This window comes from Macaca mulatta, chromosome 15 (assembly GCF_049350105.2).
Source record: "Macaca mulatta isolate MMU2019108-1 chromosome 15, T2T-MMU8v2.0, whole genome shotgun sequence".
Taxonomy (NCBI): Eukaryota; Metazoa; Chordata; class Mammalia; order Primates; family Cercopithecidae; genus Macaca; species Macaca mulatta.
Genome location: NC_133420.1, coordinates 115,876,741 through 115,902,080, shown reverse-complemented (window position 1 = coordinate 115,902,080; position 25,340 = coordinate 115,876,741). Strand labels below are relative to the sequence as shown.

At 43.6% G+C, this 25,340-nt stretch overlaps 1 protein-coding gene across 4 annotated transcripts in view; it reads right to left on the bottom strand.

The window, feature by feature from the left end:
• The window catches only part of NTRK2 (neurotrophic receptor tyrosine kinase 2), a 365,023-nt gene that overhangs the window by 69,533 nt on the left and 270,150 nt on the right, over nucleotides 1-25,340 (bottom strand). For all 4 annotated transcript variants that reach the window (XM_077965319.1, NM_001261297.1, XM_077965318.1 and 1 more), the window contains 3 exon segments: nucleotides 22,351-22,481; nucleotides 7,987-8,159; nucleotides 1,036-1,270 (listed from right to left, as the gene is read on the bottom strand). In XM_077965319.1, the coding sequence (XP_077821445.1) occupies nucleotides 1,036-1,270; nucleotides 7,987-8,159; nucleotides 22,351-22,481 (539 nt within the window).

Here is a 25,340-nt window from a genome sequence, read left to right as displayed (position 1 = left end):
CACGCAAGAAAATCAAATTGAGGGTTGATAGAAAATTAAATCGAAGTGGTAGAACACCACCCCGAATCTTCACTCTAAATATCACAACTTCAGCATTTCCAGAAATTCCCTTCTGTCTCATGTCCAAGTTCCAAAATCTCAGTTAACAAAGTTAACATATCCTACGGGCCAGTTCTAGGTCATCAGTGGATTCGAGTCACTGTCTATAACTCTGTCTCTCAGTGATTTCAGTGGTGGAAACACCAGACAAGCTGTGTGGAAGTGTCTAAGAATAGGCAGGACAGAACTTCTTCCATCTCACCAAGCTAAACCGCTTTCAACCAAGATGGTGCTTGGAGGGAATTTCCAAAGTCCAGTGTACTATTATTTATGTGAACAAGTTCACTTCAGTTCAAATCTCAAACAAAGGCTCCAGACATAATTTCACAAAATCAAAGCCAAACCGCAGCATCCTTTAACCTCACCAGGAATTCCCCCAGGCCCTCAGGTTTCTCTGGAAGGATTCTCACACTGAGGACTTCACTCTTGGAGATCTCACCCACCATGCTGGAGTGCCAAGAGCAGGGTGGGTGCTATGGACTGACCTGTGTCCCCCAAAAACTTATATGTTGATAACCTCACCTCCAGGATCTCAGAATGTGACTGTATTTGGAGATAAGACTTTAAATAGGTGATTAAATTAAAATGAGACCATTAGGGTGGGACGCAATCCAATCTGACTGGTGTCCTTAAAAGAAGAGGAAATTTAGACATCAAGGGAAAGATTGGGAGGTCACACACACATAAAAACCATCCCATGTGAGGACACAGTGAGAAGGCTGCCACCTGCAAGCCAAGGAGCAAGACCTCAGAAGGAACCAAGCCCACTGACACCTTGAGCTTGGACTTCCAGCTTCCGGAGCCACGAGAAACACATGTTTGTTGTTTAAGCCACCCAGTCGTGATACTTTGTTAGGACAGCCTCAGCAAACAAATACAGCAGAGGTCCCGCAGGGAAAGAGGTCCCTGGGGCCTCTGATCTGCACAGCTACTCACCCTGTAGTAGTCAGTGCTGTACACGTCCCGGGACATCCCGAAGTCCCCGATTTTCACCAGCAAATTCTCGCCGACCAGGCAGTTCCTGGTGGCCAGGTCGCGGTGCACGAAGTGCTGGGACGCCAGGTAGACCATGCCCGCGGCGATCTGCTGGGCTATATGCAGCATCTGTGACTGCGTCAGCTCCGTGGGCGGGTTGCCCTCAGCCATCAGCACGGCATCAGGGCCGTGTGCCCTGGGGGAGGACATGGAGAATGAAGCTGGGGGCCTCAGCATTTTCACTCCAGGGGCCCTTTGCCCCTGCCCCTCCCCGTCGTTTCTGCTAAGCTTCTCACCCCCACCCTGTCAGCTGCTGGTGCTAAAAGATGCTGCCTGACTTAGCATGAAGAGGAGACAAAGGTGCTTCACACAGTCGTACTTCTGAAGTCCCGAGAGCATCCAGGCTGCTCTGTTTCCCAAAGATTCTGGAATTCCCAGGACCCCATGGGCCTGAATATCCCTCTTCCCTCCAGTGCACAGACAGGTTGACATTTTAGGGGTTCAGGCACTGGCCAGGGCCCCTTGACCCCGAGAAACAGCAGGTAGGTGAAGGAAGACAAAACCAAAAACAAAACACTGGGGGAAAGATGGACTCTCCTCGAGGGATGCACATGGCAGCCCAGTGGGTCCCCACCCCTCCCCACCCCTCCCCACCTAGCCAGATTATGCCAGACTATGCCAGAGCACCCCGCAACCATGCTGATTCCTCCAGAGTATCCCCACCGGCACCAGAGCTGGGCAGCCTGCGGCCTTCCACAGTCCGCCTGATTTGCGGCCAGGCATGGTTTTGAAGCTACCCCTGGCTCTCTCAAGCCCAGTTCAACCACAGAGTCCGAGGGCATTCTCAACCTGGATGTTCATTCCCAATACAAAATACCATCGCTTTCTGTCCACCCCTCCTCCAACCTCCGCTCAACACGGGCTATGGCCAACACATATGAGAACTGTTTTGAACCCACAGCCTGTTTATTCTTTGGCTGGGGAAAATTTTCTTGTTTACACTATGGGGAGGGGGACTATGATTTTTTAAATCTTATTTTTCTTCTGTCTTACACACCTGGCCTCTCCCCAGCTATGTGATGACTTAGGGCATCCTAACACGCATGTGCTGCAGGGGTGGGAGGATCCGCGTCTTAGGATGCCGCCCTCAGCGCGGCGGGCCCTGCTGTGACATCCTGCGCTGTGAGCCAAGATGGGCGTCATTGCCCCTGGTGGCCTGAGGGGGCGCTGCAGTGCAAGGAATAAAGGCGGGGTTTACTGCCGGGCTCTGCCCTGGCGTGGCCAAAGGGCTTCTCCCTTGGAAAGGAAAGATCTCCCTCAAGACATTTTGAAACACTTGGAATGAATATAGAGATTTTTGCATAAATGTTAAAGTGGGTAACCTCACCTGCAGGGTTTCAGAGCCGTGTGAGTATCTGAAACTGAGAAAGTCAGAATTGTCTGAGAACACACGTCAGGGTTTGCCCTGCCTCTCCGCCCTCCTTCCCCAAAATTACTCAAGCCACAGGCGTATCCCCACTTCCATCCTGGCTCCAGCCTACAGTGACTCGCCTTCCCTTTGATTTCGGGAGGCATTCTGCCACCAGGTCTTTCATTCCGGTATTCTAAGGGAATGAGCACTGGACAAGGAGTTAGGGGCTCTCCCAGGCCCACCAGGTCCAGTGCCATGATCCAGGGAAGCCCTTTAATTTCTCTCATGTGCTATTTCTTCATTAGTCAAAAATACAGGGGAATATTATACTGGCCATACTTAGACCCTGGCCGTGCTGGTGCTTGATACATGGCTTTTGGATGAATAGGTCCCTCCTGTCTCTAAATACCTGGATTTAACCATTCCCTAGGGAGGAGTTTCCTGTTTTTGTACAAGCCAGTCCTAACGTATTTCACCTCTACTCAAACCACAACCCCCAGCTGCCTCTTGTCACATTGAGGAACAATACTGGGAAAAAGCTCCAGGCCTTTCTTCAGCACAAAAGCACATATTCAAGGTAAGAAGCAGCGCAGTGGCCAAAGCTCCAGGATATGTGAAATGAATTTGGACCCTGTCCCACACTCGCTGTGTGATCTTGGGTGAGTTACATAACCTCTCTGGGCTTATTTCCTCACTCTGTAAATTGGAGATACTAACTGCCCCTTGCTAAGGGCATTGATGTGAGGAGAATTGACACTGTGTTTGCATAGTACTTCGTGGCCTTTCACAGGAAAACCAGGGAGAAAGGCTTTGCAAACAAAGAGTCTCTTTAAAAATGAAATGGAGAGGTGATGTGAAAACACAAGTTATCCTCTGTGCGTTAGTTTTTGTAACTGGCCTGTAACAGGGCTCTTCAGAATACCAGAGGGTGAGCCCTTTCCACCTCACTAAAGGTGAATCAGGCCTAACCCTTTCAAGCGCTGAGGGGCCCCGGGAAAATTACCAATGTTTTCACTTGTCTTCCTTAACTCTACTGTGACCTCAGCACCAGAAGGGGCTGGGGTGCACACAAACTAAAGAAAACCTGAAATAAAGACCAAGAGAGTCGTTCAGAATTTAATCTTCATAGATACCATTTAAAGACTAAAATAATTGGTTGATTGGCCACAGCCTTATATCAGTTCCAGAAAACTAATCTACTTTAAATGTCTCTCAGAGGCAAAGGCTCCAGGATAGAGGAAAAGTTAGATGTCCGTGCAAAAGGCCACCTCTGCACAAAATTCTATCCTCCAACCCCACACTCTGCAGACGTCAGGAAGCTGGTGGCCCTCTAATGCCTAATGCACTTTGTATTAGTATGTGTGGGTTGGGGGAGACTTCTGGATTTTTAAACAGTCATTTCCCCTGTTTATATCTGGGTATTTGCTGTTCGACTTTTTGAACAAGCCTCTTTAAATAAAAGAAGCCTCTGGATGCTTTCTCTGAGCAGAACATACTGCTGTAAAAAGTGGGTAGGTGGGTCTGCTGCACAAGTCCTTAAGAGGATCGAAATACAGTTAACGATGCAATCCTCTGCTTTCACTTTCCCAGGTCCTCATGAAGTCTTAGAAATAAAAACACGTTTCATCTCTTCCAGGAGGACGTTCCTTAAGTGGTTAAAAAAAAAAGCACCATCAGCTCCCTGGCTTTGGAAGCAAGTAGCAGGTTCATGGGCCTGACTTAGCTGTCCGGTTCTCTCCATCGTGGGTTACAGCCAGCACTGCACTAACTGCTCCGGCCCCAGGGTTCTATAGCGCACCACTTTCCTTCTGGTCTTTTTAACAACCGCCTCGGCAGAGTGGTTAAGATCATGAGGTTTTGCAGCCAGGGGCTGCAGGTTTGAGTCTCGGCTCTGTCATCTGCTACTTGTGTGATTCAGTTTCCCCTACTGTAACGTAGGAATGATGGCAAGGATGGGTTATACCCTACAAGATATTAAAATGCTTAGAAAGTTCAATAAACGCTAGCTGTTAGAGTTTGAAAAATAGTAGTCTATCTTTCCCCTCATTAGAAGGGAACTCTGGACAGATTCTAAGAGGAAAAATCATGAAACCCTTGCAAGCAAAGACATGTGTTTTATTCCTCATTTCCCCCCCCTAACTAGCATAGAGCCTGGCCATGCTGGTGCTTGATAGATGGCTTTTGGATGAATAAAGAGAGTAGGGAGACAAGAGAAGACATCTGTCTTTATAGGACAGAGCTGATGACAGCTGGAGACTTTTCATGGCAGCTAAGTGCCCAGTTCCCTTGCGGAAAGAGGACAGCCTATATTTGCAGCATGTTAGTGCACCTGAGAACTAGACTCTTGGCATGGCAGACCTCTTGTTCCCAGAGTTTAGCAGGTTCTGAAACCAAGCAGGCTAGGTTTCCAATTGCTCCACAGCCTGTGCAAGGTGCCAAGGGAGAACCAGGTGCCTGTTCCTTCTGCAAGGCAGGAAGGAGAGCTAGGGAGAAGGAGAGGCTGAGTGAGAAAGTGAAAGAATCAAGTTGCAACACACACACACACACACACACATTCATGTATGTACAGACACACTGTGAGCTCACAGAAGCATTTAATTGCATCCAGGTGAGCACATTTGGACTTCTTATGCTATAGTTTTTGGAAAGCACCATTTTGTATTAGGGAAGTAGACTGGGGCATGGGAACAATGCGAAAATATTTCTCCTAGAAGCAGCCGGACCTCAACCACATTCAACTTTTTTCTTCCTTTTATGTTAGAGCTGACAAGACAATGTTCAAAAGTCATCCCCTGTCCTATCACTTACAAGAAAAATTTTGCTGACATAGGATAATGCATTAGGATTGTCTCAGAATACTGCAAATTGGCCACATATTCCTAATCCCACCTGGCATTTCCTCACCCACACAATCATAGGAAAAGTAGAGAACAGGGATCCAGCCCAGCAAAGAAAAACTAAATTGCACGTGGATCTACGAGGCTAAAGAGGGTAAAAATGATCCAGACGGCACCAACCATGTGATGCCATTTCTAAAAACAGCAGTATGTTCTTGCAGTGATTGACTGATTACTTAAACTGCAGTGTCTGAGTCTTACAGCAGATACATGCAGCTTACTGGGGCTGATTTCTGTGCAAAGCCCTCTTCAGCACCCATGGAAATGAGAGGTAGACAGAGAGTCCTAGGTGTTGCCATCACAAAAAGGTGCCACTTCCCCAGGATTTCAGATCTCTCAACCAAAATGAAGAGGAAATTGCGGCAGAGATGAACTATTGTGAAAGATTATGGGGGCAACCTTTCTTGATTACCTCTCAACCCAACAATGCACACACTAGACCTTGAGATGGATTAAATGATACCCCTTTCACAGGTAAGGAAACTGAGTTCAGCAAGGGCAGGCGAACAGCCTTTAACACTTTCCCAACTATTGCTATCTACCAAGATATCACAAGCAGCCCATTTGCTAATCTTTCCAAAATGAGGACTAGCTAAATTAAAAAAAAAAAAAAAAAAGAAAGAAAGAAAATTAGACCCAGATAAAACTTAGAGAGGATCCAAGGCAGGCCTACCTGAGAACAAGGTGACTGAGCGAACTGGGGTGGAGGCTCTTTTAAGGAACACCAGCAGCTTGATGCCGAATAGGAAGGAGAACCTGAATCTCCCGTCCTCACTATTGGGCCCTCTTACTCTTTAGGTTAATGATAATGTATGTGCCACTTCCATAGAAGCCAAAGCATCACTTGCCTTCCTTCCCCAAGGAGTATCTGGCTCAGCACATTTCTTCCCTTCCTTTGTAGATGCAGGAGAACACTCACTATGGACCCCACCAGGGTGATCACCAACTTCCTGCATCTTATTAAACTCAGCTCTCCTTGTGATATCTCTTACCAAGGCAGCTGGTTTACCAGCTGACATCATTCCTGGCAGATTTCAAGCGTCTGCTCATTGAACGCTCCCTATTCGCTCCTACGCCAAGAGCTTTCTATACTTATTCTAGTTCAGTCCTCATGGCTACCCTGCCAGCTCAAGATTCTCATCAGAACAGCTAAGAGACTTGCCTGAGGTCACTCAGCTAATAATACCTGGACTGAGACTCAACTTCAGTGTCTGGAGGCCAAAAATCCCTACTGGTATCATCACGCAGCACGGTCTCCTCAAAAGTCACCCCTTATATTGTGTGAGTTAGCTTCACTGTTTCAAAGCAAGTTGACCTTTCTTCACAGATCACAGTCACTTTCAGCCATTTCTCACCTGCTCTACCTTGTGGTTCCTCCCAGTTTCCTATACCCACCACCCGAGGGAGGGAATTTCTTGAGAAGGCACAGCTGAACTAAAACCCAATCAGGGCCAGGTGTGGTGGCTCACGCCTGTATTCCCAGCACTTTGGGAGGCCAAGGGAGGCAGATCACTTGAGATCAGGAGTTCGAGACCAGTCTGGCCAACATGGCAAAACTCTGTCTTTACAAAAATATGAAAATTACCAGGCATGGTGGCACACGCCTGTAATCCCAGTTACTTGGGAGGTTGAGGTGGGAGAATCGCTTGAACCTGGGAGGTGGAGGTTGCAGTGAGCTGAGATCACACAACTGCACTCCAGCCCGGGTGACAGAGTGAGACTCTGTCTCAAAAAAAATAATAATAAATAAATAAATAAATAAATAAATAAATCCCACCCAATCAGGCCAATGCTAGAAATTCAAATGACACCCTAATCAGTAGCCCAGTGACTCCCTTTATAGTCAACATTTTCTCTTTCTTGCCTTGCCTTTTTCCGAAGACCCCACATCCCATAAAACTTCTCAGTTGAAGCTGTCCATCTTCTCATGACCTCAGGGTCTCTGCATAATCTGGAAGACTCCATAATCTGGAGTCTTCAATCAATGTTTTCACTTCCTTCTTTCTGAAGCTTTTCTTCTTTGGATTTTGATCTTTCCACTGTAGATCCTCTGAACTACTGGCCTCCCAGTTATTCTTTTTGTCCTTAGAATAAAGTCCAAGCACACACCCCACCCTTTCAGCCTTGACTCCTCCAGCTGTTTTTCTGCTTCCCTTCCTTACTGTTCATTCCACAGCCTGGGAACTTGAAAACTTCACTCTCACTGGACTGCACTTTCCATTGTGACACCTGGGCACCTTAGCTCTTCCCGTTTCCTTTGCCTTTAATCACACCACATGGCAAACTCCTACAGAACATCTAAGACCCATCCCAAATGCCCATGTCACATACCACTCAATGTAGCAAATGTTCAGTGAATGCAGACTGAATTGAGTTGGATCATTTGCATCTCACATTACATAGAACTCGTTGATTAAAGAAAAAGAACAAGACTGTCACTTTCTTTTTTCTCTCCTCCTTTCTCTGGCACACGCTGGTGTCATTATCAAATAAGACGCTTCGAGAAAGGTCCAGGGGTCCCTTGTTGCCTCCCACGAACCTGCCCCACTCCTGAACCCTGAAGTCCTGCTCGCTCCTGGAGCCCACCTCCCTGCCTCACTGTACCTGAGGAACTTGTTGAGGTCCCCGTGCTTCATGTACTCGAAGACCATGATGAGGGGGTCACCCTCCACGCAGACGCCATAGAACTTGACGATGTGCTCATGCTGGAGGTTGGTCAGGAGCTCGGCCTCGCGGTGGAAGTCCTTGCGCGCATTGTCACTGGCATCCTTCAGGGTCTGGGGGTGGGCATCAAAAGAGAGGGATTACTTCAGTAGGCCCTATGCTACTGAGATAGGAAAGACATCCATCTCATTTGTTAGGCAAAAGATGAGAAAACAGCCTAGTTCCTATGGAAATAATGTTTGTGCTAATAACTGAGGAGTAACTCCTCAGGCATACACAAAGCTTTCCAGCTTATGACACACTTTCACAGAGGTTCTCTCATTAGGTTACAGACAGGAGGTCTTTTTAGGGTCCACATCCTTCCTAATCCTGGCCTGCACCCAATAATTCCCATGGGCTTCTCTCCCCTTGTTGGTGCCTGTTGTGCTTTCTGTGATGCGATGTGCAGCTTACCTCTGCTCAGATAAGATTTAAAAACTTTATGTTATGATTCTGTAGCAAGAAGAGTACAGTGAACCTTTGTGGACCCATCTCCAGCTTCAGCAACGATCACTTTGCCTGTCTTTATGTAGCACTGCACAGAGCCTTCTCCAGCCTGTGCTTACAAACACTGCCAGCTCACAAAACATCTCTGCCCAGCAAGCCACAAGAAGAGTGGTCACGCTGCCAAGGTGAAGATGCCCAGGGGCATGACAGCCAGGTTTTGGTGCCTTTAGTTCTCTGCTCAGATCACTCTGCCACCACAGTATCATAACATGGCAAAGCTGGCATTTAGTGATGCATATAATGTGCTGAGCTCTTGGCATGTGCCCATCACTGAGCCAGAGCTGTGATGGCATCAAGAAGGCAATGACCCAGATCCTGGCCTCAGGCGCTTATGGGCAAACAGGGAGATATGACATGTATATAAATAACTGCAATTCAAGCTCAAAACCCACTGTCCTGAATGAATCAGCACCTGCATCTCTCTCCAGCTCAATCCCTTGACACTCCTCTCGAAACCCATGCGTCCACGTTAAGAACTATCTGCAGTTGCCCCGATAACAGCAGTCCATGCCTCCCTCCCTTTGCACATGTGCATTCCTCTGCCTGGAATGCTATCTTGGGTGTGGTCACTGGCATGGGAGGTTGAACTCCCCACCTTTGCCAAGGCTGTTCACTTCCTAATCCCGGGAGCCTGTAAATATGTTGCCTGATGTGGCAGAAGCAGCTTTGCAGATGTAACTAAGGATCTTGAGGTGGAGAGATTATCCTGGATTATTCAGGAGGGCCCAATGTCATTACAAGGGTCCTTATGAGAGCAAAGAGAGGCCAGGCGTGGTAGCTCAAGCCTGTAATCCCAGTACTTTGGGAGGCTGAGGAGGGCAGATCACCTGAGGTCAGCAGTTCGAGACCAGCCTGGCCAACATAGTGAAACCCTGTCTCTCTACTAAAAATACAAAAATTAGCTGGGTATGATGGTGGCTGCCTGTAATCCCAGCTACTCGAGAGGCTGAGGACGAAGAATCACTTGAACCCAGGAGGCGGAGGTTGCAGGGAGCCAAGACCATGCCACTGCAATCCAGCCTGGGCGACAGAGTGAGACTCTGTGTCAAAATAAATAAATAAAAGCAAAGAGCTGTAAGGACAGAGGATCAGAGAGGAGAAAAGATGTCACATTTCTGGCTTTGAGGATGAAGAAAGGGGCCATGAGCCAAGAAATGTGGGTGGCCTCTAGAAGCTGGAAATGGCAGGGACACATGCTAGCCTAGAACCTCCAGAAGGAAACAGCCCTGCTAACATCTTGTCTTTAGCTTAGCAAAACTGATTTCAGGTGTCTGACCACCAGAACTGAGATAAATCTGTTACAGCAGCCGTAGAAAACCAATATACCTGGTTAATATCTAGTAGTCCTCCAAGACTCGGTTCAGCTGCCACCTCTCTGGGAAGTGTTCCCTGACCACCCCTCATTGCTGTCACATCCCCTTTGGGCTGCAGGCCAGAGTGGATAATCCTGCTAGGCGCACCTCATACTTACCTCTATCACATCACACCACAGTGCATTCCAATTGCATGTTTACTTGCTTATCTCTGGTACAGGCTATGAGCTCCTTGACCCAGGAACTATGCATTTCTGCATTGCCAGCCCTGGGCAGAGCACAGGGCGAGTATTCAACCTCTGTTTGTGTAATGAATGATGAAGGCCATGAGAACTAAACACTGATAGCAAGAGAGGTCAGAGAGGGAGTGGTGGCTTCTAATTGAGGAAAAGGCATACTTCTCCTGGCAGAAGTGGCATGTGAGTAGTGAATCCCATCTCCAGGGAGACTATAGTCAGTCATTAAGGTTAGATGGCAAATGGGAACATCTGTGTTCACTTAAATTTAGTATTGGAATGGAATGAAAGCACTGTCATCTGTCAGATATGTACTGACTGCAAAACTGAAAGATGATATCCAGTGTCCAGAACACGACCAGGTCCCTGGTGGTCATTTTCTAGATCACGGCCTCGGTGCTGCTCTCCCTGTGGGGACATTCCTGACCTATGCCACTTGGAGACCTTGAATGTGCCACAGGTGGAGTTCTCCAGGGAGCAGATCTGAGATGGAGATTAGTAGGTGAGGCATTTATTAGGGCACGCTCTGGGGATCAATACTATTTTCACTTTACTCTGTGGTTTTCCGAGAAGTGTCTTTATAAGCACCACCAGCTCTGTTTGGAAAAGTGAGTGAATTTGGGTCAGCAAGTGCTCAGGGGCCATAAAGCTTCGATGGGGCTGTTGCCATAGAAACCGCACATTCCTTCATTAAATAACAAAATGAACAGCGGCCGGGAACCTGGGGTCTGGGTCTCTGCTCCCTTGAAGCTACAGAAACTGGGCCTGTCATGGCCCCTGTGCCACCCAGATTTAATTAGTTTAGTGTTTAGCTAGATCCAAACTCAACTCTTTTGCATCCCTCTTGCACAGGGAGAGGTGATGCGCTTATGTTGCTGAGCTTCACAGTAGAAAAATAGCAGATGAGGTATGGAGGAGATGGAGGAGATGGAGGAGATGGAAGAGATGGAGGAGATGGAGGAGATGGAGGAGATGGAGGAGATGGAGGAGATGGAGGAGATGGAAGAGATGGAAGAGATGGAAGTCTATCTGCTGGGTCCTTCTCCTGGGTCCATGGAGCAAACCCACACACCAGTGCCTTTCTCACACTTGCACTTGCATAATGGCATTGGGTACACATCTGTCTCCACTCCTGCCTTTGACAGTCGAAGTCTGTCCTGTCCACCCTTTTATCCCTTGCTGCCTAATCCAGTATCAGGCAACTAAAAGAACCCCTGACACACGAAGTTTGTGCAAAGTAGAGATAAAAGAATGTGAGGAGGAATGACCAGTGAATGATCATCTGGAAAAGTTGAACATGGGCTGAAGTGAGGAGTGGAAATGAAAGAAGGACCAGGGAAAGAAAGCAAGTGAAAGAACCTGCTTCCAAGGCTGAGGGGAGCTGCCCAAATGCACTCTCTCCTGGAGAGTAGGCCCCAAACTTGTGTTCCTCTTCCAGTCAAAGGACAAATCCTCACAATGGTGGTGCTCAAACGGAAGGGGTCCTAGCTTAGCATCAGAAAAGGCAGGTTCAAATCCTGGCTCTGCCCTTGAGCTCTCTGATTCTGGTTTTCTTCTTCCAGAGTGAGGATAACAATATCATCATCTACTCCACAGAGACATGAGGAGAATGATGCAAAGTAGTGTAAGTTGGGATGTTTTCCTTGGTAGAGAGGGACATTTGATGACATCAGTTTTAAACCACAATCAGTCTTGTATTCAGTTTGCTCACATAAGAATCCAAGAAGGTCAAAATACGCATGAATAAGGCTCAAGGGCCAACCCAAGACATGAGAGCAGCGGTGCTACTGGAGCCACGACTTCTTCCCAGAGGGCTGTTCAACCTCCCGAAAGTATCAAACTGCACACAGAGATCCAGCCCTTGGCCTGCAATGTTTTTTCAGAGATCCAGTCTCTATAGAGGATGCTCTGAGTCACTGAGATTGCTTATTTCTAAGCCACATGCCTATCTTTTCCAGTGACTTGGAAAACGTACTGACCCTTGAAGGTCATTATCACAAAGCATGAACAAATTTTATGTATAATTTTTCTGCTCAAGTTTTAGCTGTGTGGTATTGATTCAAGAATGCTAGATTGGGCCAGGCGCGGTGGCTCATGCCTGTAATCCCAGCTACTCCGGTGGCTGAGGCAGGTGAATGGCATGAACCCAGGAGGCAGAGCTTGTAGTGAGCGGAGAGTGCACAACTGCACTCCAGCCTGAGTGAAAGAGTGAGACTCCATCTCAAAAAAAAAAAGATAGATTGCCTGTGTGTGTGTGTGTGTGTGTGTGTGTGTGTGAGAGAGAGAGAGAGAGAGAGAGAGAGAGAGAGAGAGAACAAGGTTTTCTTTTTTGAAATGCCAACCTGAAAGAGTTAAGAAGCATCTAACATTTCCATGTCCCCAAAGCAAAATATGGAAAAGAGCCCATTCTCAGTGCAATGTCAAAAACTGTGCTTCAGTAACATTTTTGAAATTGAGAGAAGAGATTCCACTATTCATGGGGCAAATGCATCTCACAAGCCTGGCCTCATCCAACATGCCCATCCATTTTCGCATGTTGGGTCTTTTTTCTAAATTATGATTCAATTCTATTTTAAGAGATTCAGAAAATATGGCGGTAACAAGTTGGGCAAAATCATCTTCTGAATTTGGCACTGTAAGGGCAGAATTTTTCTAAGGGTGGAACCATAGCCAGATAGCAATCAGAAGCTGGAAAATCCTGCTATCAACCCTATTTATAAAAATCATCTCTGTTTTAGTACTATGGCTGATTGTCATTTTACTCAATTATGCAAGGCTTGGCTGGTTCCCTGAGTCCCTTGGCAATGCACTGAGGCCATGAATATGGGGTGGCAGCTTCCCTCACTGACAATCCCTCTTCTTCAGGTTCATTTTGACAAGCATATTTGCCCGATCACTGAGCATTGCTATTTTCTTACTCCTAGTGTCTGCTTTGTAGTTTCATTTCTTCTTATTCCTGGTGAATTTCCTGACACCCCGAAGCTGCCATCTTTTCTGAAGATACTCTTAAGGGAGAGGGCTCCTCCAGAGCTATAGCAAGATACTGCCTCGAGTACATATTGATTCAGAGTTGGAATAATGCAGTAGTATGAAATAAATTTCAGCACAGAACTGAAAAACTAGTGATGGTGAAATAGGAGAGCAAAAACAAAAGAAAAATCAAAATTCATACGAAATGCTTCAGCAAAATTTGAAGGTTAATGGAAAGCTAGTAAGAGAGGCAAGAGGGCTTATTTGAAATCATTGGTGTGATAGAATATTGTAGGACATGACAAATGATCGCCCATTTCAAAGTATAGGTGGTTTAGGAGAGATGAGGTAAAATAGAGGTTGTGTCCTTTCTAAAAATACTGATCTTATATTCTGTGTCTCATATATTTTAGAGATCATAGAAACAGTGTCTTTGTTAAGGTGAAAGATAAAATATAGAAGAGATTATTATGGTAAGACCTCACTATGACCAATTCCCACCATAGTGTTTAAAACACAGAGGGAAATTTAAAAAAACTCCCAAACCAGTCAACCAAGATGCATGAGAATGTTTGGTTAATATGCCTGAGTTCCTCCGGGTTAGGATCGCTGTGGCAAGATCTGCTGAAAATGGAGACTCTAGTCTCCTGATGGCTTCTGGATGTGCACTGTCCAATATGGTAGCCAACAGTCACAGGTGGCTAGTGATAATTTGAAATTTGGCAAGTCCAAATTGAGATGTATTTTAGGTAAAAAACATCTAACAGATTTTGAGACCTTGCTACAAATAAGATAATGTAAACTATCTCATTAATATATTAATAATACATTGAAATGATAATATAGATATGTTGAGTTAAATAAACTATATTGATAAAATAAGTTTCATATGTTTCTTTTTACATTTCAAATATGCATACTAGGAAGTTCAAAATTACCAATGTGACTTGCAATAGAGGCTCACATTATGCTTCTGTTGGACTTCATTGTTCTATAAAAGCCACCTCCATAGGCTATTAGTGAGCCAACCTCTTTCTTGGGAATGTTGGAAAACATTTCTAAACTACAAAATTGAGATAGAATTAAGGCAGACACACTTATAAGTTTGTTACAGGCAATGATTAACCACGCATTTAGAGCAAGCCTTGATCACAATGCTGCATGCTGCATGAACTTCTAACGATAGGATCTTTTCTAAAAATAGGTAGAGGAAGTGTCTATCAAATTCTTAGAAAATTCAGCTTCGGAGGAGTGTGTTTTAATGAATTCATGGATAGAAAGAACTCGGTAGAAATAAAATCTCAGAAACTAGAGAGAGTGCAATAGGTAGCTTCCCAACATCCCTACAAATGTAAAAACTTATTAAATGATTGTATGAAGACAATAATGATCACAAACACTCAGTGCTTGCTATGTGCTAGAAAACAATACTCTGTGCATATCAACTCAGTTAGTTATATATAACTCCTTTGACAGGACTTTAATTATGTACCAAGTGATAACCTCAAATACAGGATTTATGGTCAGGGTGTTCACTGCTATCTTTATTTTCTCAGTCATACTGGCTCTTCCAGTTCAGATCTAACAAGGCAACTATCCAAAGGGAAACAGGAGGTTAAGTTTTGATTCACATACTTTAAACTATTTGCAATAATATGGTGGTTAAAATAGACAGTTTATACTTGCATATTATATCAAGTTGCATATTAGGAATGTTATGTCTTTGTATGGGAAGCTAATTCATAACAACTGTCAATTAGAGAAACATTGAATCAAAAGAGAGTGAATCAGAAGTTGACCTCCAGTGTGAACAAATGCAATATATTTACAGGCTTTAAATGCACCAGCATAAAATTTTCCAATAAAATTTTGCTAGACATAAAGGAGCTGGTAGACCATGGTTTGATTGGAAATTCGTTCATCATGTTAAAGTAAATGAAAAAGCAGCACAACTATTTCAATCCATACACTCCAGAGATACAAAAGTGTGAAACGAATCCTCCAGCTATGTTTGATGCCAGATGAGTCCTCATTAGAGTGAAATGCACTGTTTTGTTTTAGCTTTTCTGAAAATATGTGGATAAATAGAAGACAAGCCAGAAACGAGGGTCACCAAAGTGATTAACAAGACAAAAAACAGATCCCTGACCCAAGGTCTAAAGTTGAAATTACTGGGAAAGGTATATTGATATAGGAACTTAATAATTGGGGCCTATCTAATTAAAATGCCTAACTCTCTATCTTACAGTGCACTCCTGCATGCCTGCGTATGCACGCGCACACACAGTCTTGAGTGTGCACACCAGGAAAGAATATACGTACCCAAAGAACAACAGAAATCTAGTCTATTAAGCAGCATCTGGATAATAAAGACAATCACAGACACTATTACATTATTAAAAGTTTTACAGTTCCTGTTCCTAGATCCTTATAAGTGTAGAATTGTCAGTGCCTTCTGTAACATTATGTCATGTTGACACAAACTATTTTTTCAGAGTAACACTAAAAAATGTCTTCTTAAATAACTCATCTTTTCATCATCAATTTCCATTTTATGGGGACAAGTATTTCACATGCCAATGTAAGTGGAAACATGGGAAGGAGGCATAGGAAGAGGGATGAATGGGAGAAGGACTTCACAATTAATGAAGTGTGAAAAGTGATATGGTGACTGTCATAAAAAATAAAAAGAAAGAACGAAAAGAGCCATCTGTCTTAGAAATAACCTTGCCTGGGTAGAGCACTTGAGTCAATTAACTCTTGATGCTTTTTCTCATCTGGGTTTTTTTTTTTTTAACTGTTCCAGAATTGGAGAATATGTGCTTTTCTTGTGAGCCCTTATACTGCTCTTGTACAGATTCTGAGAAAAATGGCTCTGGTTGCTTCCATTCCCACAGGTGGCCTCTTCTGTACCACGTGACCACCTCAAATGATCGGATGGCAGGTAGGTGTCTTGGCATGAAGACTAAGTGGCATTGCAGATGACTAATTGGAAGAACTGGACCGTAGTATTTTCCTTCTTGGGGAATCAGCAAGTGAGTCATGGAGGCAGTGTGGGCAGTAGCTGGTATGAAAGCAGCAGGCAAATATTAGGGAGCAGCAAAGGCAAGAGGCAGCTGCACTAAGCAGGGGAGCCCCAAGGAGATTCCCTGATGTCTCCTGCTGAGACGATGAAGAAGGGACAGTCACCAGAGCTGCCTCAGATCTTGAGTGAGCTTTCAGATACCAGCTCTTCCCATCACAGGGAGGTCATGCTCTCCTGCAATTCCCATTTGAGTTGGTCATCTTTCACTTTCTTCTGTCAGATCTCTTTCTCCCTTCTTTTGGTTATAGCATCTCTAATATTCCTCCAGGGAACCAATACTTCCCCATGTTCAGTCCATATGGATTGGGTAGAATGGACCCCAACTTTCATTTCCAAGGGTGGGTATGTGACCCAGGCCTGGATAATCAGCATATTCCATTCCTCTGGCCAGAGGGTCTGGTGACACAGCCCAAGATAAGCCAATAGGAGTCATCCCTTGGATTTTGCATAGCTGTTTGGAAGGAGGAGCTCTCTTTCTTTTGAGTTGCTGGCAGGGCAGGATCTAAGCCCTGAGTCATCACTGTCAAGTCTTTAGCAAATGTGGAAATAAACTGCCTGAGACTTAAGCCAATACCAAGGGAAGCAGAGCCAAGGGATGGAGAAGATGAGAAAGAGGATTGTTCATTCCCTAGATCTAGTGGTGCCTGAAAGCTGGGATACCCGTAGGTAGGCTTTCTAGTAGCATGGATTTCTAGAAGCCAATAAATTCCTTTTTCTGCTTAAGCCAGCTTGATTTGGGTTTCCAATGAACATAATATTGTTCTTTTTTTAAAAGCTGATTATAATATTTTGCTTGTATTACCCTGAGGCCTAAACACTCCCTCAAGAATCCAGTATATCTTATTTCCACTTATTCCCTTGAATTAAATTTCTACTTGGGAAAATATGAACATGTCTTGCATCCTTCCATACAAACAACAGAACTAACACACTCCTTTATATTATTTGATAAGTGTCATTGTGTTGGATTTCCTGAATTTGGTTCACCAGGGCACATGTAAAATTCAATAAATGAAACCGAGGTGCCCAGTGAGCACTGGACTGTGTTTAAGTCCCAGGTCTGACATTGACATTAAATGATCTCTTTTAAGCTATGTGACCTTAGATGGGTCATTTGTCTTCTTTGGATTCATGTTTCTTCATTGGCAAAATGGTGGAGTTAAGCTAAAGAATATCAATATTAGTTCTCTATATCTATACAGTGATTCAATCACTTCTAAAATAATTTCTTGTTAGATTACATTATTCTATATATATGTCATCTTTATAGTTTCTTTCAGCTATAAAAGTCTGTGACTATCAATAGATCATCAAATTATTTCCCTACCTAGAAATGCCAACTGTCAACTCTTTTTTTTTTTTTTTTGAGTTGGGGTCTCACTCTGTCACCCAGGGTGGAATGCAGTGGTGCAGCCTCGGCTCACTACAACCTCTGCCTCCCAGGCTCAAGCAATCCTCCCACTTCAGTCTCCCAAGTAGCTGGGACCATAGGTGTGTGCCACCACCCTCAGCTAATTTTTTTGTATTTTTTGTAGAGATGGGGTTTCATCATGTTGCCCAGGCTGGTCTTGAACTCCTGAGCTCAAGCAATTTGTCCGACTTGGCCTCCCCCAAAGTGCTGGGATGAGAGGTGTAAGCCATCACACCTGGCCCAACTCTCCAATTATCTAAAGGCTATTATTTTCATGATCTTTTTGTCCTTCCATGCACCCACCCATCTATCCCTTCATTCATTCAACAAGCATTTACTGCATACTACTATATATGAGGCAATGTGCTAAAAGGCACTATTATCATCCTGGGGAATATGCCACTCTACTAAAGGAGACAGACATTCAATGCCATGCATTAAATAAGCCCAGAAATACATATATAATTTTAAAATATTAACAAATGCTATAAAGGACAAGTACAGATGTTTTAATAGCATATATCATGGAGATGTGACCTAGATGGAGGTGCAAGCAAGGGACATCCTCTCCAAGAGGGACAACTTGAATTGAGAGGTGACGGGTGGGTGGGAGCTACCTGGACCAAGAGGCTGAGTAGGGGCCATCCCAACACGGAAATGGAAGAAACATGTTGGATTCCACATGGGGCCTGCCTCATTATGTGCTAGAGGGTTTATCAGAAAACTTTTCCAAACTCTTGGTGGAGAAAAACATCATCATTTTCTCTGCTGACAAGAAAGAATTCAGGAACATGAAAAGCAAAAATCCTAAGTCAGATTCCAATGAAAGTGCTTGCTGAAGTCAAATTTTACCATTTTTTATCTTGCCAAGTCTTCTTCCTGTGCAACACCTCTGACTCACTTTAACTTACACCTTGGGGAAGTCACTCGACTTCCTTGAGTCTCAGTTTTCTCATCCATAAAACATGAGGCTTGGGTTATATATGTGACTTCTAAGGTCTCTCTCCTATTCAGCATTTTATGTTTCTAGAAATACACCTGAGTTAGTGGGGAGGGGAGGAGAGACCATGAATCCCACAACGCACACTTGTGGATATATTTAAAAAGCAAAAATCAGTGTGGATTCATAGTACAAGGAAATGTTATAGGACTTGCAGCTTTGGAAATACAGGTTGGATGGAGCCAAAAATAGCTAATGCATCCACAGTTAATGCAGGGAAACTGCGATGAAGCGTTTCCTTGGCAATTGACTTACTTAAAGGTAAAGTAACTCAGTTTGATCAAAGACTGGTTTCTCTGCTTCTCCTCCTCTCTATGGGTTCTTTTATTATAACTCAGTGCAAAGGGGAAAAAATGGTCGATAGATCCATTTCACTAAAAAAATAAAGATCATCCAAAAATATCAGGAAAGGGACAATCCGGTTGGATCCAAACAAGCAGATACTCTGATGGGAGAGGATGCTCAGCTCTGTGTGCCCTCCAGTGTCATGCACATGCCTTAGGATCACTTCTACCCTAAATCTCTTCCTATGGATCCCTCAAGCTCTTAAATCATGAACACCAGAATTTACAGGAATCTGACATCTGTCAATCTGAATAGAAAGCCTTCGATTTCACACCAGAGTCAGCTCCTTCTAGAGAAGGAAAAAGGACAATAGCTGCTATTTCTTAGCATGCATAATCAATGCTGCAGGGGTTGCTAAGCAACAGCAGAAAGGCTGTCAAACATCCCTGGGTGTCTCCAATGGAAGAGGAGCAAGCCCGGCAGTCACTCCACAGAGGTGAGAAGCTGTGCAGTTCCCGGCAGCTGCATTCAGTTGGTTTCTTTCCTTTAAAAAATCCCTTCATTGTGGTCAGGGCTGAACCATAGACATTTTCTTCCCAGACTCCTTTGGATAGTCTTTGAATACACTTTCAATAGGCCTAAAGCCCTAAAAATGAGCAGGTCAGGCTGGCGAGTGACAGCTCTGTGAAAAGTCCATGGGTTATTCTGATCCAATTCACCCTGGAGCTTGTGGAAGGTCCAGCCAGTCCCTTACGTGTCTGCAGCCTCTGAATCCCAGAGAGTTGAAATAAACATCCTCTCTGAAGCTCGAAATTACTCTAGCAAACATAAGCAAAACCTCCCATTTCAAAAAAAAAAAAAAAAAATCACATGTAAGGTCACTGACATGAAACTTCTTAGGTTTGTGACCATGAAGTTAGAATGAATTTTTAGTCTGCAGGCACTTTGTCTTCCTTATCTGAGATGATAGATGATAGTTTCATTTGAATTTCAACAAGAATGAAACTAGCAAAGAGAAGAGTTGGGATTTAACAAAGAATCAAATCCCGTTTTTCCTTTTTTAAAAGCAGTGTTGATTAAAGAAACACTCATCATAGGCCATTACTTTGCAAATACTTGGCAAAGCCCGGATGTATGTGAAGCCTAGGCCCTAGGTCTGGTTCAGAGGTGGAACTAGGAATGTGACTGGGATACAAACCAGAGAGGGGCCTCACTGACAGTGGTAATGGGACATATGCCCAAACAGAAGCATGCCGTGGGCAGGAAAGTGAAATGGCATAAGATATCTTTTAACGCCAACCCAGGTACCAGGCTAAACATCACTGTCACCAGCTGACCCCTCACTGTTAGTTGTCCAAGCCCTGAAGTCCTGTTTGAGCATATGTTTTGAAGGAAATGTAACACATAAGCTGAGGGTGCCTTGGATTCAGCTACACAACACACTCTCATTAAAGGTATTGCAAGAAGTACAGAGAAGTAGGCACAGGGCAAGAAGTGGTAAGATGAAAGGCCATATCCACTGAGAAATCTGTTGCCTCTATATCTTCCTGAGGTTTCTCAGCTATTTCTACACTCTCATCTAGGATTCCCTAGTCTCCCAGGATTTCTTTACATTCAAAGAGTCCATCTTGTGACACCAGGAAGTGAATGCAGAGTCTGAAGGTCTGACTTGGCTTCCTGGGTGGCAGTACAAAATGTGGGCCCAGAACATGAAACCAGGGTCTTAAGTTTCTTGTCTATAATACATGGCTAGCCTAGGATTAGATGTTCCCAAAGATTCTTCCAACTCTAACATGTGATCCAACTATAAATTTACAAAAATAGAGCTACCTTTTGGTCTCATTCAACCAAAAGGGGGAAAAAAGATACAGTAAGAAGAAAACAGAGACTGCAGATTTAACACTGCCAAATGTTCTGAACATTTTGTGCTAAACAATGACAAACAAAACTTTTTGAGTAAGTAAAAGAAAAGAGGAAGTAATAGCAAAAGCAAGAATTAAACATCTCCAGAATGACTGCAAGATTCTCACTTTGCCACCTTCTACTCCATTCAACTTCACATCTCTCTAGGATCTCCTTCCTCTCCTCTCTCCTCTCTCTCTCTCCCGCTCCATTTGCCCATCTTGGGAAGATGATGTTTATTTGAAAAATGTTTACATTTATCATTCCTAGGAAGGTCTGTTCTTTATTCACCCCAAAGTGCAGAGTTTAGGAGTCTTCTCTGAGAGTTTAGGAGTATCGTGCCACCTTGGTTAGTTGTTTTTGATGACAAAGAAAGCAAATGTACAGTTTTTCTATTTGGATAAACTTTAATAGAAACCATTTAGTCTGCTGGATGACTCCAAGAATAATTTTATTTCTCAGTTGCCCATTATGTATGTACTGAAACATTTTAATGTTAAGTATAACAGTAACGGAATAGACTCCTGATTTTCTAAAATGAAAAGTTGTCCTGGTTATAACTAATAAATAAATGCCATTTGTAAAAATGCTTCCTGTTTGGCAGAAATAAAACACAGCAAAAAATTCAATCATCTTATATTAAGTCAAGAACTTATATTTTATTACATTAGCCATGTCCATATTCATTTAGAACATAATTCATTTTATAAATATATGCCTCTTTTAAGTGTTTTATATATATATATATATATATATATATATATAAAACTCATTATTTTGGTGAGTTAAAAAAAATTTTGAAAAAGAATACGCAAAATACCTGAAGCCTTTTGTGCTATTTTTGTTAATTCTTGTGTTTTAGAGAGCTCAGTGGAAATTGTATTTCTTTCAATCACAATGCTTATCTTATTTGAGACCAAGACTCCTTTTTGAGTTTGGGAGGACATGACTGTGATGGACGACTTTTGGTCTTCCTTGTTTTAGTAAAACCACCAAGTCTCCGTGGGTGGTGAATTTCACAGGAGATGCCATCCAGCCCTGGATGAAATCATGCCTGTGCTATATAAAACCCTAGAGATTTGTACGCATCTGGGAGGGTCAAGGTAGAGAATTGAGTGGCACAGAGGCTGACAGGGGAAGTGAAGTCCACAATCCTTCCTTCCAGAACCGTAAACCTGACACAAGCTTCAGCTGAGCTTGGCACAAGCGCCGAACAATTTGAGGAGACACATGTGAGTCTTCAGGACTCAGCTGGTCAAATTATCTTTGGCCCCACTGACTTCCATCCAAAATTCAGTTAGTATGGACTTGGAAGAGTACTCAGAGCTCCTCACAGCCTGCAGATTTGTCAGTGGGCCCTGAGAAGAACCTCTGACAGTTGGATGTGCCCCAAATGTCCTTTCGACTGTCCATTTAGTTTAAAGGAATTTGGACACATCCACCATAGCAGGAACGATTTGCTCCTGCATTGGCCACCAAAATATAATAAAATGGAGTTAAATTTCCACACATAAGTGTGATCATGGTTAATGAGACATTCTGGAATGTTCTCTTACCTTCACTGCCACCAAGATCTTGTCCTGCTCAGGACAGAGGTTATAGCATTCAGCTAGGAACACTTTTCCAAAGGCTCCTTCGCCTAGCTCCCTTTTCAGAACAATGTTATGTCGCTTGATGTGCTGAACAACTGCAAAACAAAGACAGAATGGAAATTGGAATTGAAGCACACGGAGGTGAAGGCAGCAGGTGAGGAGTTGGTGGCCTGTACCCGAGCTTCCAGGCCCAAGAGTCTCTCCTCTGCACAGTGAACCAAAAAGGCTGGGTGTCCATCTTCACAGTCCACCCCAAATGGCTGGGAGGAGGTTTCATCACCTTATTCTCCAGAACTCAATTATTGTTTCTGATAAAACTAAAGTAGATACCTAGTTGCTGACTGCAAGATATCCTTGATAACCTTTATAGACTAAAAAAGGGGAGAATGAGAAATTCACATTAATGGCAGGCTTCTTATAAGCCAGATGCTTTGCATATATTTGTTAGTAGTGTGTCCAGTGGGGCAAAGCAGAGAGATAGCTGGCAATCCTGAATTCCTGGTTAAGCCATCTCAGATTCCTAAGGGAGATAGAGTCAGAGGAAACAAAAGGAAAATGCAAGATCTGTGCATTGTTAATTAAGGTTTTGGCCTCACCTCAGTTTTAGCCTTCTGGCGGAGTGGGCTAAAACACGGCTGGGCCTCACTGACTTCCTTCGTTTGGATCAGAAACATCTAGACGTCTGCACTAAAGACTAGCATCCTTAGCCTTGTTTTAAAATCATGGCTCAGTCTTGGCTCTCCAAGGCCAAGAAGAGACAAAAACAGATGAATCCCAGGACAAGAGAATGTTCCTCCCTACAGTCTGGAGCAGCGATGGCTCAAGTCATTCATCCATACACGCTCTTGGTGCACAAGGCAGGAGGCAGTTAAGGGCCCTCAGAAACTCATTGGCTGCAAGGTGGAAACCAGAGAAGGAGCACACCAAAGGACAGGGGTCATGGAGGAGAGGCCCACAAGGGCACCCTGCAGAGGACAGAAGTACATGCGAGCTGTGCCTCCTCACTCAGCACATTAAATGCTGAGTCCCTTAGCATGGGAGTTCCACCGGGTCTTGGCTGGTATTGTTTTCTGAACTCCTTGTTGCTGAATGGTGGTGCATTAAAAAGAGACTGTGATGCCCTCTAGAGCTTGGAATGTGTGGTCAACTATATTCTCTCATGTCATTCTCACAATCCCGTGACAGAATCCTCTCCGCATTTTACAAGTGGGAAAACAGTCTGCAGGAATTTCCAAGATTCACAGTCTGGGAATGGAATTGGGATTTGGACCCAAATCTGTCTGATTCCAGAGTTCATGTCTTTTCTTCTACTTTACAAAGTCTCTTTTCAATTGTAAATTGCATGAGCAGAGATTTGATTTATAAGAGAAATAGAGAAAAACATAAAAACAATTGCCAGGCTTCCTCTCTGCTTAGTTCATCCTTCAAGGCCCCGTTCAAATTCTTATTCTCTCATAGAGCTTTCCAGGACCACTTTGACCACCAAAGACCTCTTTCTCTGAACTGACATTCTATCATGGCTTGATTGTATTCTGATGTATCCCCCAATTATATCACATCTGTAAGCTCCCAAGGTTAAGAGCAAGCCCTAAATATCTCCTGATGCCTCGTGCAACTCAAAGTAGAGATATAGTACTGAGGTGTAATTTGATAACATTTTTCAAATTTAGTTGATTGTGAACTGCATTATAAGAAAATATAAACCATATCTCTGCAGTTTAAATTCAACTGCAGTAAATAATAATAATAAAATGGATACCTATGAACCCACCATCCCATTTAAGAAATAGAATATCACCAGTAACTTCGAAGCACCAATGTGTTCTTTCCTGATTGTACCTACATTCTTACTTATCTCCCACAGATAACTATCCTCTTGAATTTTGTCTTAAACATTTCCCTTGTAAGTTTGTTACCAGTGCTACATCTCTAACAAGAGCTTGTTCAGCTTCACCTGTTTTCGAACCTACGTTAAACGGAGTTATACAGTATGAATTGTTGCAGGTCTTGCATCCCTCTCAACAGTGTCCTTGAGATTGGGTTGTATTGTGTGTGTAGCAGGAATTATTTCCCTCATACCACTGTATAAGATTCTATGGAAGGACGATACCGCCGTTTATTCATCCATTCCATGTTGATGGATAGCCTGCTCAGTTTCTTTTTGGACACAACTTTATAGAAAATGCAAGTGGTAATTAAGATTTTGATTTAATAGGATTTTTTTTTCCCCTTGATAATTCATGTGGTTCAGAGCTGTGAATGCCTCTGTGAGCCTCTGGGAACTCAGGGTGATAAAAATCAAAAGGTCTTTTTATGAGCAACAATATTGATGAATATAAGAACGTATATTAATTTCTCATGCTCCAGTGGCAACGCCTGAATTGAAGAGGAGAGAAATGTGTTCATTAGGGAGAGTGCCCATATAAAGACACAAATGTAATTCTTGCAGATAATTAGCTGCCCTATTTAAATCTAATATTTAACTCCCTGGTTGTCACATGTTCATTGGGAATTAAATTCCCACTTGATTTAGTTCTCACTTTAACACAGAGCAAGGCAACTATTTAACTTTTTTTTTTTTTTTTTTTTGCATTTGATTACATACCTTCTGTCTTTTCATAGTCCAAGCAGGAGAAAATTTTGGTGGAAAATAAGTTTTTAAGGTCAAAGCCACAATTTCATCATTTCCAAAACTAAAATTGATTAAAGCGGTTTTCCCATGTTGACCTTGAAAGTAGGAAATGTGCATCTTTTCTTTAGGAAATGGGCTACTATATTTGCATTTATCTGCTTTGGTACGATTTGGGGCACTGATATCTGAGCAGTGTCCTTTTGCCAGTGTATTATCTGTAAATGGAATAAACTTCTTTCTCTTTTTTTTGAGACAGAATCTTGCTCTGTCACCCAGGCTGGAGTGCAGTGGCACAATCTCGGCTCACTGCAACCTCTGCCTC